We start from the raw sequence: 16,240 nt of genomic DNA, 5'->3' as shown, positions 1-16,240 counted from the left end.
ATTAGTATTTGATTTCCTATTGGCTATTGATTCCTTCACCTTCAATGCTATTTTTGGTCCTCATTCTTTGGCTCTCTTATCAATCTTTTCCCAGACTGGGAACCTGCCATGGGTTTAATATCTGTTAATATCTCTCTGTCTCCGGTGTGTCTTCTGGCTACTTCCAACCTGTAGATATTAAGCTCTCAGAATCTAGGAATCTTCTTTTTGTTGACTGAAGCCTCACCCAGTGAGACTCAAACCCTTGATGAATAGAATCTTTTGAAGAGAAACCTCAATTTCCACCCCCCTTTGGCAAAGGCAAACCAACCCATGACTAAAGTTAATTTAAAAGTTTATAAGACACATCATTTCCAACAGCATTACTCCCCAGAAATCTGTTCAGAATCAGCCCTAATGGTGCACAGGACACCCCAGTACCTCTGTGTCTGTGTTCCCTGTTCCAGGTTGACCCTTATGGTAACATCCTCCTCAGCACGCTGGAGATGAACAACGAGCTGCTGGCCACGGACATGATGAGCAGCGTGGGCGACTCTCGAAACTCTGTCATGTCCTTCGAGGGCTCAGGAATCCAGTTCCGCAAGCCGCTGGCCTCTCGGGATGGCTTTGGCCACCACCCCACCCTGGACCGCCACGTCCCGCTGAGCCACCACGCCGCTGCCCGCAACCGCGCCAACTGCCGCCTGCGCCGGCGGTCCTCCAAGCTGAAGCTCAAAATCCCAGACCTGACAGACGTCAGCACCATTGACAAGTGGTCACGGATCATTTTTCCAATCACTTTTGGATTCTTCAACCTTGTTTACTGGTTGTACTATGTAAATTGATGCCTGCGGCCTCTGAGAGAGATAATAGGGACAGACGCTCAGACAATGACAACACAGGAGTGTTGTGGTCTTTTGGGTTTGGGTTTTACTCTTTACTATCATTGTCATTTATTCCTATGGTTCATTAGATTTATTCTAAGCTTACTCTTCTCTTTTCAGCACATGTAGAACCACGGAGTGTGGGGTGGGGTAAAGGGAGAGAAAGGTACGGGAGGGGATTTGGTTTCAGGGAGGGATGTGTTTGTCTTGATTTTGGTTTCCTGCTGAAGGACTTACACCATTGTAAAAAAAAAAAAAAACAAACTAACAAAAACAACAAAAACCAAAAAAAAGGAAAGAAAGAAAAAAAGGAAAAAAAAGACAGAAAAAAAAAGAAAAAAACACACAAAAAAACGCCAAAACTAAGAAAAGTTTAAAAAAAAAAAAAGAGGGGGGACATTTAAAGAAATTGAGTCAAAAACTGGTTGGGGCGATAGGTTATCTTTGGCTGTGCTCACTAATGCTCTATCCTCACTTCCATTTCACTACTGAATTTCATCTTTCACTTTTCAGTCTTATTATATATATTTTAAATCTTTCTTCTGTCACTGCTCTTAACCCCTTCATGTTTATTCTTTCATGTATTCATGAGATGATGGGGTTTCATTCTCACGCTATGAGATTTTTCTTTTCTTTTTCTCTCTCTCCCTCTCTCTTGCTTACAAGCCTAAAAGAGTCTTTTAAAACCAACAAATAAAAAGAATATTTATTTTGGAAGAGCTGGGAAGGGAAGGGAAGGGAAGGGGGGGAAGAGGAGGCAATTATTTGGGAGGGAAGGGGCAACGTGGGGTTTATGGGAGGGAGGGAGGGAGGGAGGGAGGAGGGAACTTATCAAAACCAAGGCACATTTGCAAGATGCCTTTTTCCACCTTCAGGAGTTTGCAAGCTGTTTTTCCTGTGTGAATGTGCGTGTGTGGAGCATCTCTGTGTGCGTGTGTGTGTGTGTGTGTGTGTGTGGGCAGGTGTGTCCATGGAGGTGTGTGTGCAAGCATGTTTTCTGGGGAGGGGGGCTGGGGAGGGGGGTTTTGTAATACCTTTTGTAGAAAGAGAACACAGATGACATTTAACTGGCAGTGTGTTTGGGGGGAGGGAATAGCAGGGGTTTGTTTGCTCGTTGCAGCTTTGCCAGGTTGGAGGTTCCAGCTCCAGAGGCAGAGCTGGGGAGGCAGAGTGTGCAGATTGGCACTTGCTGAGGGAAGAGAGGGATCTGGGGATCAGCAGTAGGGCAGTGCTGCTGTTCACTGCTGGCATCTGACCTGGAGGAGACTAAGCTGATTCAGTCCTCAGAGGAGGAGCTGTTCCTAGTTATTCCCACCCTGCATCTTCCTTACTGAGTCTGGAGAGAAAAGCAGTTGCAGGACTCTAAAAATTCAACCCTTTCCTGTTCTCCCTGTTCCTTATGCCAGACAATGGATCCACACTCCAGCCCTCTGAGTGACCATAGCCTGCATCAAGGCACAGGAAAGGCTGGATATCATTTAACTTTGTTATGTTTCAGGATGAAAAAAAGTAGGGAAATTATAATGATCCCGTTTCCTAAGAAATTCAGGAGTGAATGGTGGGCTGGCAGCCTCTGACCTGTGCTGCTTCTACCAGGCCTCACTTTATGTCTGTTAAGATGTACAGAGTGTAGAAAAAAAGCACCCTGTGCCTCTCCTTGCAGATGATGGAGCTGAGGATGAGGTAGAGTTCCATGGATCATCATCCTGCTGGATGATGATAGTCTCCAAAGGCTGGGCAGGGTGAAGGTTGCAGTGAAAATGCTGAGCTTGGTGCTTGTGGAAGTCTGGGGAAGCTGCTGAGCCTCCAGCAGCTTCCATCCATGAGGAAGGTACAGGAGGGGAACTTGGCCTTGGACTCCAAGGTCAGATTTTTCCAAAGGAGCCAGTGACTTTCAGGAAAATCACTGAATTATTGGCCACTTTGGCAATCACTGATGATTGATAATCTCCCTTATAATATTAATAAAAGCCATGAAAATGTTAAATTCACAAGTGCAAAACTTTAACCCTAGGTCATTCTGCCGTTCCTGGAGTAATGATGAGAACCTTCTTCTTACCTGATAGAGTTTTTTCCTGTCAGACCCATGGACACCCACATTGCCCTTTATCCAACCATCCTTTTATTTTCCTGCTAGCATTCTCCTCCCTTTTCCTTGATTCCCATTGCTTGGGAGAGCAGAGTGATCCTCTGAGACCAGGGAAACTCCTGTTTTTCAGGTGACCCTGATGCACATCTTTAATTCACTAATTTATGTCTGTACTATGAAAATGTGAATCACTTCAGGCCTGACCTAGTAACACTGAAGTCAGGGAAAGTTTTGCCTGGACTTGGCTGAAGCAGGATCAGGCCTCATCAGAGTAATCATTGTTATTTTTATATCAGTAATGTGTCTTATGCAGAATCTGAAGCATAAGAGTAGAACATCCCCCCTTCCCCACGTGTCTGTCCCCTCTCTCATGTTCATGCATGCACATGTTTGGTCCAGGCCTCCCTGGACTCACCAAGGTTTTAGCACAATTGTTAAATCAGACTTAGATTCTCCCCTGTCCTGCAGAACAGTCTCCTGCTGGTTCCCCATCCATGAGCAGTGCTGTTGGGGATGGGTTTTCCCCAGATTGCTGCAGTTCATGGGTCTGTATAGGAATAAGAGTCTGGAGAATCAGGTAGTTCTACCTGATATGCAGGAATTGAAACCTTGGCCAGTGGAGAAAGTTATGCTTTCTAGTGTGATTCTATTCAGAAATATCTTTTAAATGCTTTAATTGAAGTCATAAAGTTGTGCTTTATGACAGCAGCAGTATAATGCCAGTGGATATCAGCATGGCATGGCTGCAGTTCCCACTTGGAGACTGCCTATCAGCAGGGGGAGTCTAACCAGGTGATTGATGATTAAATAAAATATCTAAAATTTACCCTTTATATATGTGATTGCTATGTAGAGGGTGGTCAGAACGATAAAACTGAGGAGAGAAAGAGGCAGTTTAAAAAGCCTATTAAGATTAGAGGGAGAACAAATGGCTGTGGGGTAGAAAATTCTGAAGCTGAGGAAGATGACTCAGGAACTCCAGTAATGTGACAGTTGTAGTAAAACCTGACGAATGTGTGGCATGGGTTTGGCACCTGAGGGCTGTCTGAGCTGGCCCCAAGGGCTGGCAGGGCCAGCAGCACACAGATGATGCAAACCCCACTGATGCTCTTTGCTTCTCGGGTGCTGAGCCCCACATGGGGTGGGGTCCTGAGTGGCCAGTGCCCTGCAGGTACAGCCTCCAGACACTGGAGATCAGGCACGGGCAGGCTGTGTTTAATTATTTGAGGCTTCAATCCAGGATTGAGCCCAGTGACAATCCAAAAGATTTCCAGGGAAAAAAGCGCTGCTTAGCAGATTTCTTCACCTGCTGCGACTGGGAGCCAGACTCCTCTATTGTGGCCTCAGTTCTCTGTTGGCTGGGTTCTCTTTCTTATCAGGAGTCAGCCTAGCTTCTCTTTGAATGTTTCTAACTTGGTGTTTCGAGGTCAGTGTTACTCACAGAGTCAGTACATCCAGACTCCTGGACTCTGGGTCCGACACAACAATCTTTGCCAAAGAGTGTGTGGTCAGGACTGGGCACAGTTCAGGAGCTGCCTTACACTTGCTGCTGATGGGACAGAGTGCTGGAGAACAACAGAGTCCTGGGAGTGGGATGAGGAATAGGAAATGTGAGGGAAGGATGCTGAAGGCCTTTAGGAATGCTCTGCTCACAAAGTGAGGTGGCACCTCCGTGTTCCCCTCCACAGCTGCCTGCCTCCACCCCTAAGGAAGGCAACAAACCCATCTTGTGTCGAGGGCCAGTGACCCAGGAAGAACCTAGTGAAGGAAAAACAAGGCATTTTACTGATGCTCAAGGCTCAGAGGTTTCAAGCCATCACAAGCATGTGTTACCAGGAAGGTGGAAGGGTTTTCCATGCTGCATCTGGCATGCCCACTGCTCCCCTCCTCTTCTTCACAGAGGGGAAAGGGGGACAAAAGGCTTTGTGAGTGCTTTTCCAAAGTGGAGCTGCTTCTGACCTTTGCTGCAGTGGTGCAGAAGGCAATGCTCAGGGCTTGGTTTGTTGGCAGCTTGGGGCAGGACTGCTGCTTGCTGGGTTGTGTTTTTTAGCATTTGAACATCAGGGGTGTTCTGGGCTGCCTGAGGGAGCCGGGCTGGGGGAGAATGTTTTGTATCTTTTCCATGTGTAACAGCCTAGAGAAGGCACGTGGAAGAGGAGAAGGAGGAGCAGAAATAGAAATGAAATCTCTCTCAGGACATACATGGCCAACACAACTCTACTGCTTCATTTTCTGATACTGTATAGTGCTGTCACTCAGGGACCTTTAGTGACTGGGACCTTGGGACTGTAATTCTGTCTGTCCCCTTCCTATCCCCCCTTCGCCTTGAGTGTTGAGAAATGAAAAGACAATGGCAGGAAGTGCAGAAGAGGGAAACGAGCCCTGCTAGCAAACCCCTGCTATTCCATGGGTGACAGAAAAGCTTTGGTTACTAAGGTAAAAGGAAGATGTAAACCTTTCTAATCATGGCTTGAGCATAAACCAGCCAGTAGTGTATATAGGATAAGTTGACAGTGCATGAAACAAACAGGACTGTAGGTTTTTAATGGCATCCAACTTTCTTGCATGCACATCTGACACCACGCCAGCAGCTTATGTCTTGCAAATAAGTAGGGAACCTGCCAAGGCTTGGCACTTCCTCTGTCCAATGGACAGCACATCCACTTCCCAGAACCAGAGCCAGGGAGGGAACTGATCTGGCCAGTCTGTTTGACCAGATCTGCTCCAGAGGGTCTGGCAGGAGGAGATACGGGGTGGGGAAGGGAGCTGGTTTTGTTCTCTTTGTTGTGGGGAGGAGGAAGGTGTTTAAATCTCTGAGCTGTTTTCAGACAGAAGAGAAACCTCTGGAGCTGCAGACCAAAGGACAGTGGCTTTAGGGAAGGTGGTTACTGGAATCTGATGGAGAGGATGGGTTGAGGAAAAGGTGGTTGGTAGGAGAGATCTGTAACTTCAGAAGCAGAGCAAATAGGAGAGATATTTTGAAAATATATGTGCAATACAACAGGTTTGCAGGGACTGGAGCACTGGGGACATCCCTGAGTCAGACAGGCTGGGTACAGCTGCAGGCAGCACTCCAGGAAGCCCAGCCACGGCAGCAGTCCCTGGTGGGCAGAGCCTGTCCTCTCCGGGGGACAGGGAGGTCAGGAACAGGGAAAAGAGGGATCTCAGGCTGCGTGGCCATCAGCAGAGCTCGGTCCCTGGGGGCAGGGACAATCACTTGCATCCAGACAAAGTTGCAGGAGCTGGGCTGAGATGTGCAGGGCAGTGCCCGCTGTGCCAGGCTGGGGCACGGCTGAGCCCTGCCCTGGTGTCACACCAGAGACAGCGAGGCAAGAAACATCCTGCTGGTTACCAAATGCTTTCTGGGAGAGGAGACTGGGCTTACCAAGCAGGGCGGGATGTCTTTACAGTAGATGGGAAAGTTGGGATGGGGTTTGGGTGAGAGATGTGAAACCAATGTGTTGGAAGCGGGACCTAATGCAGATGCTGGGAGGGAGGGAGGGAGGGTGGAAAAGGTGGGAGGGAGGGGAGCAGAGACTGGGGAAAAGAAGATGTATATAGTGCTGGGTTTTATTTTTCATTTCCTTTTGTTCCTTTTTTTTTTTTTAAGGAAAAAAAAGTTGTTTGATTTCTAATGTCTTGATGTAAACCAAATAAAAATGGTTCTGTACATTCAGAAGTGAAGAACAGCTGAAAGGTGACAAGTATAATAAAGAAGCACTGACCTTCAGGCTACTATAACCATTTCCCCAGACTTTTCCCACAGGATTGGAGGGCAGAGCTGTGCCTGGGCCTGCACAGAGGTGCTGGGATGGTGACCTTGGGGCTGGCTCCCTGATCCACCTGTGAGTGCAGCACAGAAGAGGTGGGCAGTAGAGGTGGAAGTGATGGTATGTAAGTAACTTTTCAGTGTTTGATCCCACCACCCCTGAGGCCAGCGGGGGGAGGCTGTGTGCTAAACCCCAGTCTTTTGTGCATGGGGTCTCTTCCCAGAGGCAGCTGCATCATGCCTGACCATAGCTGGAGCTGTAGTGAGGAGGGGAGGATGGTGTCAGCTGTCCCTTGGATAAAAGGGGAAATGCAGATGGAGTAAAGGCAGTGGGAGCCTGAACTGGAATTGCCTGTCTTGTGTTTAGTGCTCTGGAAAAGCAGAGGACAGCCTTGCCTCCATGGGGCAGAAAGTGTGGCTTCTCTGTAGCAGGGTCAATAAATGTCCTGTTGTTTGTGTTATTGCAGCAAGACAAAAAGGAAAAAAACAAAGCAAACCAACACTTTATGTGGAAGGCAGACCTAAGGGGAGTCTCAGTCCTCTTAGGAAAGGCCATTCTTCAGCAGAAAGGCTGGAGTGCATCAGTGTGGGGCAGCCCCAGAGCCCCATCAGCCCTTTCTGCTGCTGACCAGGCCACCAGGGTTGGTGGGGAGCCAAGGGCAGGTGCTTTGCTGAGACAAAACAACAGGGACCTGTGTGAGCACGAGCTCCTGAGCTGCACTGTGCTCTGCCACAAAGTGCAGTGCCTTGCTCCCAGAATCTGGGAGTGTCACCACAGAGCCAGTGGACCCAGAGCATCCCAAAGCTCCCCTCCCCAGCCCCATGCCATGGGCTGTCTGCTCCCATCTAAGACAGCCACAGCTTGCCAGAAAGCACTCACTGAATAATACTGACTATGTGTGTGACAAAGTGAGGAGAGGAGACGTGATAGACCCATTTATGATCCAGGGATACACATTTTATCATTTGCACAGGCTGAGCTTGGCATTTATGCTGGCAGACTTTTTCCCCAGAACGGATGAAACTGTATAGCGGTGAGTATCGTTGATTTTTTTGAAGGGGATGGTAATTGCTCTTCTAGTATGTGTTTTAAACAGTGTTGGTTTGCCTTCTGTGAAGCCTAATGCTTCCCAGCTCTCAGCGCTCTAATGTGGGGAAGCACCAGAGTTAATTGTTTCACTTAATTAGATGCTGGGTCCATGTGTCTTTGGGAACCTTGCTGGGTGTCTGATGCAGTGTCCAGGCACAAAGACCAAAGATCTTTTCCTTGGCTTTCCCAGCCCTCTGGACATGCCTTGCCCACTGTGTGCTCTGCTGGATGTGCCACCACGTGGCTCATGGTGCCCAGCCCCGGTGCTGATGGGCCTGCAGGGAGGGTCTGGGGACCCCTGAGCTGGGGGAAGCCAGGCCAGCAGGGAAGGAAGGTGTGCTTTGTTGTGATGCTGCTGGCCCCTGGGGCCTCAGGCAAGGGCAGTGGGCAGTTTGCAGCAGCAGGAGCAGCCTGGCTCAGGCTGGCAGAGGCTCTTCTCCCTGTGGCTGCTCTCCTGCCTGCAGAGCAGGGAGCTGGCACTGCCCCTGCACTGACAGATGCTCTGCCCATGCTGGGATGGACCTGCTTGTCTTGGCTCTGGCCTTAAGGGAGTCCTCTCATTTCACCTGGAGGGATGGTGCCTTGGGCTGGGCTTTTCTCCCTCACCACCATCCCCTGGCTGTGCTGGAGCCCTGCCAAGGCAATGGCCACTCCCAGCGAGACCAGAGGCCTCAGTGCAGGGGCAAGCAGGTGACCTGGAGCACAATATTGTGACATGTCAGGTGGGAGCCCAGGGTGCCCCTTATAGAGAGCTGGTGCTGCCACAAGTGGTGATGCTTTAACCTCTTTTCTCCAGAAACAGTGTCCTACAGGACCCAAAAGTCTGGGGACTACTGTGCTGCCTGCCTCAGGGACAGCTGGGGACCCACGGTGGCTGTTTTGGACAGGAGCAGGTCTTCTGCTAGTGCAGCTTTCAGGCTTTTTAGACATCTTGGCACCCTCGTGGCCCTTGACTTTTGAGGCAGACAGAAGGAAGACGTGTCCCAGAGCCTCTCACAAGCAGAGACTGGGCACAAATCCCCGAGTTTCAGCCCCTGCCAAGGCTAGCAAGGTTAGCAAGGCAATTGGCAACCTTTCCCTCTCCCCTTTCCCTTGCACTGCAGCAAGAAAGGGATGGGCAAAGCAGAGATCAAACCCACAAGTCCCAGCCCAGCAAAGCCCCGTGTCCTGCTCAAGTCTGAGCACAGGGGCAGACCTGACAGCTGCACCTTGAAATCCTGCCTGGAAAACTCCTTGAAACTCCTTGAAATCCTGCCTGGATCTGACAGCCTCCCTGGGCTGGGTCAGTGTGCTTGGCAGGCCCAAAGGGGAGATTCTGAGGGAGCAAACCCCCAGAAAGATTCAGCAGTTGTCACAGAGAATGGTTTCTAATATCTGGGAGGATGAGCAGCCAGGTGCTAGAGGAGAAAATGGAAAAACTGAGGATAAAGGAAAGCCTGAGAAGTCACCCAGAAATATCCCAGCCTCTGGCAAATACACGTGACCCTGGTGGCAGGGCTGTGGCTGGCCTGTGGGGTGGGTTGTTTTACTTTTATTTTCTTTTCCTACTGCCTGGCATGTCATCATATTGTGTCTTTGTGTGAAATCACATCCCCTGCCAAAAGAGAACCCAGTTCCTGGAGGGCAAACACCCTTTCACGGTGTACTTGCTACAGGGATGTTGCACCAAAAAAAGACATGAAAACAAGGCTGGGGCATCCTTCCCAGGAAAATGTGTTCCATTTCTGGCCCATCCTCTCCAGCTGCACCCATCCATCTCCCTCCCAAAGACGAAGGAGTCTTCTCTGACTGGGGACAATTGCTGTGGTCTGAAATCCAAACAGCTGAACAGCAAGAGGGCAGGAGGATCAATGTCAGTGTCAATGTGTGCTATCAAAGGGACTGCTGTGAACCATCTTAACATGCTCTGAGTGGCTGCGTTGCATCCTGTACAGTGTTATAAAAAACAAAAAAAAAAAAAAAGAAAAAAAAAAAGAAAAAAAAAACAACCCAGAACAAACCACCCATTTTTATGATCTTTAATTTGCTTTTTCTGCATGAAATAAGACCTTGATCCTTGTCTTTTTTCACAAAAGCAGATTCTGCTTTAACCAATGTAAAAAAAAAGAAAAAAAAAAAGGAAAGAAAATAATGTTTCTAGCAAAGTGATTTAGATGTAGAAATTTTTGTAAAAAAAAATAACAAAACAACAACAAAAAAAGGGAAAAAAACAACAAAGAAATAAAATAAAATGACCTAAAGAGCCATCTTTGTCTACTCTAGAGGTGGGAAGGTGTGACTGGTGGGTGGCACTTTCTGCTGTGTCCGTGGGAGCCCAGGGCAGCCAGGAGGGCTCTGGGAAGGACGTGGTCACCAACTGCTGCCAGGTGCTTTCAAAAACTGTCTCCTTCAGCTGCTTTTAGGGACACTGGTGGGAGGGCAGGGGGAAGGGTGGGGAGGGACAAGGACAGCTGCCTTGATCTTCTTTCGGGGTTTTGTTTGGGGTGTTTATGTTCCTGTAGTGACAGTTTTTGAAAGGTGATGATGAACAAAAGTGAAAAGAACCAACAAACTTGAAAATAGTTTACAATTTTGTACAAACATGATAAATGCTGACAGCAAATGTTTTTAAAAATGGTCCATACCAGCACCAAAATAATGTAACGTGTACATTAATTTATTACATTAATTTATTCTCTCTTTTTTTCTCTTTTTTTTCTTTTTTTTTGAAAAAAGGTGTTAAAACACAAAAAAAAAAAATATTTCTTTTTTAACAAATGCTGTATGTGGACATAAATGTACTTGAACACTGTTGGTTATTGACTGGTTAGGAATCTTTCTTGGGCTTTTGGGTTTGTGCTTTTTTTTTCCTACCCAGAACAAAAGTAACACTTATAAAATACAGCCTTTGAAGGTGAAACAATCAACTCCTTCTCTGCTGGTCTGAGTGTTCTCCGTGTTTCCATTTTCAAGGCACTGTCTTTAGGCCTTGCCATAGAGAGGGCTCCAACTTGTCCCCAGCTTTAAACACAGCTGTGCTGATGGCATCTGAAAGGTGTGTCCCAAGGGCTTTGCTAAGACCTGAGCAAAGTTTTCTGCATTTCCAAGAGTTCTGCTGGCTTGAACCAAGAGCTGGAATGTGCTCAAGCTCCATGACACTGCCTAGAGCAGAGGGGAAAATCAGAATAAATTCCCAGTCTTGTATTTCCACCACAAGGTGAGTGACTTACCCTAACTCTGAGGAACAAAGATCAGGAATTCTGCATTTCTGAGGGTTCTTCAGTCCTATTTCCAAAAGCAAATGAAATATTCAGGCCCTTGTAGGCTTTGCTATGCTGAACAAAAGGGAACCAGTCAGAACCATTTTCAGAAATGACTGATGCACTTCCAGCAAGCTATGGAGGTATTTAATGACCAGACTTAAGCTCCCAGATTTATGATTGAAAGTTCAAAAGGCCATCTAGAGGTCTTTGGATGTTCAGGTCAGGGTGCCTGTGCAGCCAGGGGGTGCTGGACTCTGTTGTCACCCACGGAGGGACTGTGGGGACATGGGGGAGGCTGGCAGGGGTGGGACTGTGGTCAGAGATGATGGCAGGAACAGGAGGGAGCTGGCCTTGAATCCCCACTTCCCAGCGGTGCAAAGTGATGTTACCAGCCCAAAATCCATTCCCCACCCAGGCTCTGCTCTCCAGCTTGCTCTGCTCCACACCTCCGTGGTGTGACCAGAAATGTAAGGGTTAGAAACACAGAACAAACAACGACAAGGATGCTGCTGGGAGTGTGCTTGTCCCTGACAGGGCCATCCTTGCAGCCCTGAAGCAGAGAGGTGCTGCTCCCCCTGCTCAGGCAGGAAAACAGGAATATTCACAGTGCCTGAAATGCTCTAGCTGGGCATCCCAGCATCCAGAGCTCTTCCCCGTTTGGACCTACTGCAAGTGGGACCAGTGTGGTTGCTGGATGGAAAGTCAGGGCTAAAAATCATGCTAGGAACTGCATTCAGCACCCAGCATGTGAAATCCAGTCCTGGTTCCCCTCCCCAACACTTGCTGAAGTCACCAGCCACTGAGGAAAAAAACTCTGATATTTGCAGGTAATGGGGATGAAGGTTTCTCTTTTTCTTTTTTTTTGCCTTTGGATTTTATTTTCTGTCACTGAAGTCTATATATAACACAAAACCATTTTCTTCTTTTCTTCAAATGTGACAATTCAACTTTTCTCTCTCCCCACCAGCCATTAGGACAGTTCTTTCCTCTAAAAACCCCAAAGCCCAGCTGAGTTCAGAGGCTGCAGCTGCAGCCCCAGCAGTGGGGAAGCCCTGGGAGCATCACTGCCCTCTCTTCTTGCCTCTTTCTTCCCCCTAAAACTTCAGCTTCAAGCAAATATGGGATCAGCACGAAGCACTGACTCCATGCTTCCTTAAAGGTGATTTGAAACCTGGCATGGGACTTGGACATCTGGTCCTCAGTCTTGTGTGTCCAAACTCTTGAGGGTCTCATCCTCCCCAAAAGCATGGATGGAAGCTAAAGAGACTGTGCTCCCCAACGAAAAGCAATTATTAATGATCATTAATGGTACTAGGAAACATTAAATATTCAAACAGTGCTAGAGCTCCACATTTTCACAAGTCCTTATGTCATTAAAGCATCCGGGTTCCTCTGGCTTTTCAATGGTTTGGGCATTTAAGTTGCCCAATAATATCCAAAGTGACATGCAGAGTTTGTAAAAACATTAAAGCACATTCAGACTGGTTTATCCTGGAAATTCTCTTGAGGCTGGAATGAAGAAATCCTCAAGATCACTTTGTATAACAGCATGGAAGAATGTCAGTCCAAACTCTGCTAACTCCATATACAGGAAATGCCTCTGCAGATCAACCTCCAAGAGTTTGGAAGGGAGCAACAAGGCAGAGTTTAGTGCATTGCTCTGCCAGATACAATGCATTTAAGCAAATATAAGGCCTCTTCAATATGGGAGAGACTAGAGATTCTAAAAAGAAAGGAGAAGTTATTTGGAAATTTAAGTGATATTTTTAATGCATGTGAAATCTTTGATGTCAAAAAGATTTCATTTTTTTGTTGGTATGTCTTTGGAGCATTTTGTCTTCAAGAATAAATTATGTTTTTATCTGTATCAGCACCATTTTCATTGTTTAATTTCAGGCAGGCAAAGGCAGAAGAATGGAAATTCAGAGACAAATTGAGAGCAGAGTTGATACTGAAACTTAAATGAAATAAAGTCTGTTATTTTAATGCAGCTGAAGAGCACTTCATTTGAATCACCACAACTTGACATTTTTTTACAGTTTTTTGACAAAGTGCTGATTTTTGAAGGGAGAAAAAAAGAACAGCAAACATTATCCAGCGAGTTGTCTTGTGAAATATCATCTGACAGACTCTGTGCTGAAAAGTCCTCGCAAGCCACTCTCATTCTGGAGAACAGAAATCACCCACTGAACCCAGCTGCAGCCCCAGTGCCTGCTTTGGGGGAGCCTGGGCATTCCGTGCTGGCAGTTTGCTTTGGATCCTCCAGACAGGAGATTTCTCCAAAGGAGGGTGGTGCTGAAGCTGCTGCCTCCACCAGGCACTGTGTCAACAGTTTAAATATTAACACTTCCACATGTTCCTGCCACTTGGGGGAAATGCAGGACCAGCCAGAGGATTTCACCTCCAATCCCCCTCAGGGATTTTTCTCCCCCAGACAGAGCTGTGCAGTCAGGAGCAGCCTGGAGAGAGCCCAAATTGCCATCCAAAAGCCAGCTCTGATATCCCAGCTCTCACACCAAAAGGCTGTGTGGGAAGACAGGGCTTTTCCACAGCTCCAGGGTCTGCTCGGGCAGGCGGCTCCAAACACACTCAGCATCCCAGGTGTGTCTGCTGAAGGGAGGAAGGCTCCTTCTCCATCAAACTGAAGAACTAATACCTCCAAAATGTGGCCAAAATCCCCCAAAACCCTGCTTCAAACACAGTTAAAGTGCTCAGGGACAAACAACCCTGCAACAGACATTGCTGACAAGCATCATGTGAGGCTCTGCACCAGCCTTGGAAAATGAGCTTGCTTATGTCTTGACACCACACTGAGCACAGTGAAGGAGTCTGGCCTTGCAACAATGAAGGCACAAATTATAAAAATCTGTAGTCCCCAGAGAAGTTCCTGGTTAAAAAAGATGATTTATGTCAGTGGTTTTGTATGGTCATCTCAGCTCTAGGATCAAAACACTCTGTGGCCTACATGTGAAATATTATTCTCAGTTGTGTGTTGTGTATTTACATGGCAGGTCCTAGACAGGATTCAGAAGAGCTCCCTAAAGTTCATTATACCTTGTCAAGGAAGGGTCTGACTTCAGCCAGGATCCTATACTGAGAGGAAAAAGATCCACCCATACTTTTCCCCTGTCCTTGCACTTGTGGGACAACAGAAGAGTTCATCTGCAGCAGTCTCTGGGGTGAGAGGTGTCAGGCAAACATGCAAGAACAACTAGAAGCTGCAAGCCACTGAAATAAACACTAGCAGACAAGGCAGACACGAGACTTCCTTGTGGGGAGGCTGGACTCCAGGACGGTTTGGATGGATGGAGACCAGAGATCTCTGAAGGCTGCTCTGAGAATATCTGGTTTATTAGAGAGGGTGAAAGGCCCTGCTTGGAGTCACCAGATGTGACCCATGGCAGGCCCTAGGGTGTGGGTGCAGGGAGAGGCAAGGGGTAGAGGGAGATAAGAGAGGATCCCAAGAGGACCTTCCAGGAGAGGGTGGAAGTTCCAAGAGAGCGTCTGGCTCCTCAGGGACTTCTTGTCAGGGGGTTCAAGGTGGGCTGGAACAAGACTTGGGCCAATGGGGTCACAGACTCCTGATGCTTCAGGGGAGGTTACAGGTGTGGGATGAAGCACACATTGGGGTGAGATAGAACATTCCATTTGACCCTTGGACCTACCTGTAGGTAAGGGCATTGTCCAACCAGAAGGGGGGATTGTCTTCATCCTGGCTGTACTGTTGTTTTCTACTTGTGCAGTAACTAAGGTTTGGTATCTCAAAACCATTTCAATCTCTGCATTTTCTAAATCTTTATCCAGGCAATCATATTTATAAGGCTTTCTTGTTTCATCTTCCCCAACATTCCTCATCCACCACGTCCAAAACCTGTGCAGCACAAGCCCTGATGGAAGAGCTGTGTGTGTGCAGAAAATCCAGCCTTTTGGCCTGGAAAGGCCCAGCAGCAAAGGCTGGTGCCAGGGGCAGATCCGTCCTCACGCCCGCGCCCGGCCGTGCCCGCGCTCTGCGGGAGGCTGCCGCATTTCCAGCTGCAGCCTTCTCCGGGGTGCTGCAGCCTTCTCCGGGGTGCTGCAGCCTTCTCCGGGGTGCTGCAGTGCTGCAGCAGGAGTGCTGCTGCTGGGGCTGGCGAAAGGCTGCTGCAGGGCATGCAGGGTGTGCAGCAGGTCAGCACGGTGCTGAGCAGCTCAGCCCAGAGCTGCTGGGGCCTCCAGCTCTGCACCTGGACACCTCCGTGGGCTGGCAGGACATCCCTCACCTGCTGGGCACCTGCTGCTGAGGTGCTGCTTCTGCTTAACACTGGAGGATACACACTATTATTAGTTCATATTTTTACTCCTTTTCCCAAGGCAAAGTCTTTTTTTCTTTAACTCTAAACTTTGAGCAAAATGCATTCTGCCATTTTGAAGTCAGATGGGTGAAAATGAGCCAGCTTTAAAGCAGAGTTGCCAACTGGTTTAATTTAATTTGGTGAATTAATCATGAGCCTAGTTCTAAGTCCTTTTTCAAAAAAAAAAAAAAACAAAAAACACAACAAGATGTTCTTAGATTCATGGGAATATATCCAGGGCTGTGTTTGCATTTAAAAACAAAAAATAAGTTTCTGTCATGGAGACAAACTCTCATAAATGTGACTGCTGGAGCCTGCTACCAGAACATAAATTAAAAGAATCTGTCATTAAATGATTATTACTGAAGTAGTGGGTTTCACATCGAAAACAAGATTTTGGAGAAGCAGAAAGGCAAATAATTCATGATTATTGAATATTTGCGTCTAACAGATTTCTGTATCCAGCCCAACACCTCCTGAGGTCCCTTTCCCTGCAACATAAATAGACGTGTTCACCCCCAGATCCTCACAGGAGAATATAACTGTCTCCTCTTGGACTCTCTCAGCACAGCATTTCTGACCAGCTTTGCAGGACCAAGTAAAAAGTGTAATTAATGCAGTACAAGCCAGGGTGGCACAGAAGCTCAGGGCTGCTCATGTTTACATTTTTGTTGGATAAAATTTCCACCTGGCTTCACATCCCGAAACAGCAAAGATGATTCACGCTCCTGGAGCACGTGGATGCCTCAGGACAGAGCAAGAGTGACCACCCAAGGATGGTATAAACAGAAAAAGAGAAATGCAGAGTTCAGGTCTGCAGACCCCTGGTGCAGATCCTGTTCCACTGGAGCGTGGC

General features: G+C 47.6%; 1 protein-coding gene across 2 annotated transcripts in view; it reads left to right on the top strand.

The window, feature by feature from the left end:
- LOC110467865 (gamma-aminobutyric acid receptor subunit beta-4) overlaps positions 1–10,717 on the top strand; it is an 82,958-nt gene extending 72,241 nt beyond the window's left edge. For both annotated transcript variants that reach the window (XM_021525247.2, XM_021525246.2), the window contains exon 9: positions 447–10,717. In XM_021525247.2, coding sequence (XP_021380922.1) covers positions 447–824 — 378 coding nt within the window. In that variant the 3' untranslated portion in view covers positions 825–10,717. The remainder of the gene's footprint in view (positions 1–446) is intronic.
- Positions 10,718–16,240: the final 5,523 nt, after the last annotated feature.

This window comes from Lonchura striata, chromosome 14, assembly GCF_046129695.1.
Source record: "Lonchura striata isolate bLonStr1 chromosome 14, bLonStr1.mat, whole genome shotgun sequence".
Taxonomy (NCBI): Eukaryota; Metazoa; Chordata; class Aves; order Passeriformes; family Estrildidae; genus Lonchura; species Lonchura striata.
The sequence above is the reverse complement of the archived record's forward strand: the minus strand, read 5'-3'. Positions and strand labels throughout refer to the sequence as shown.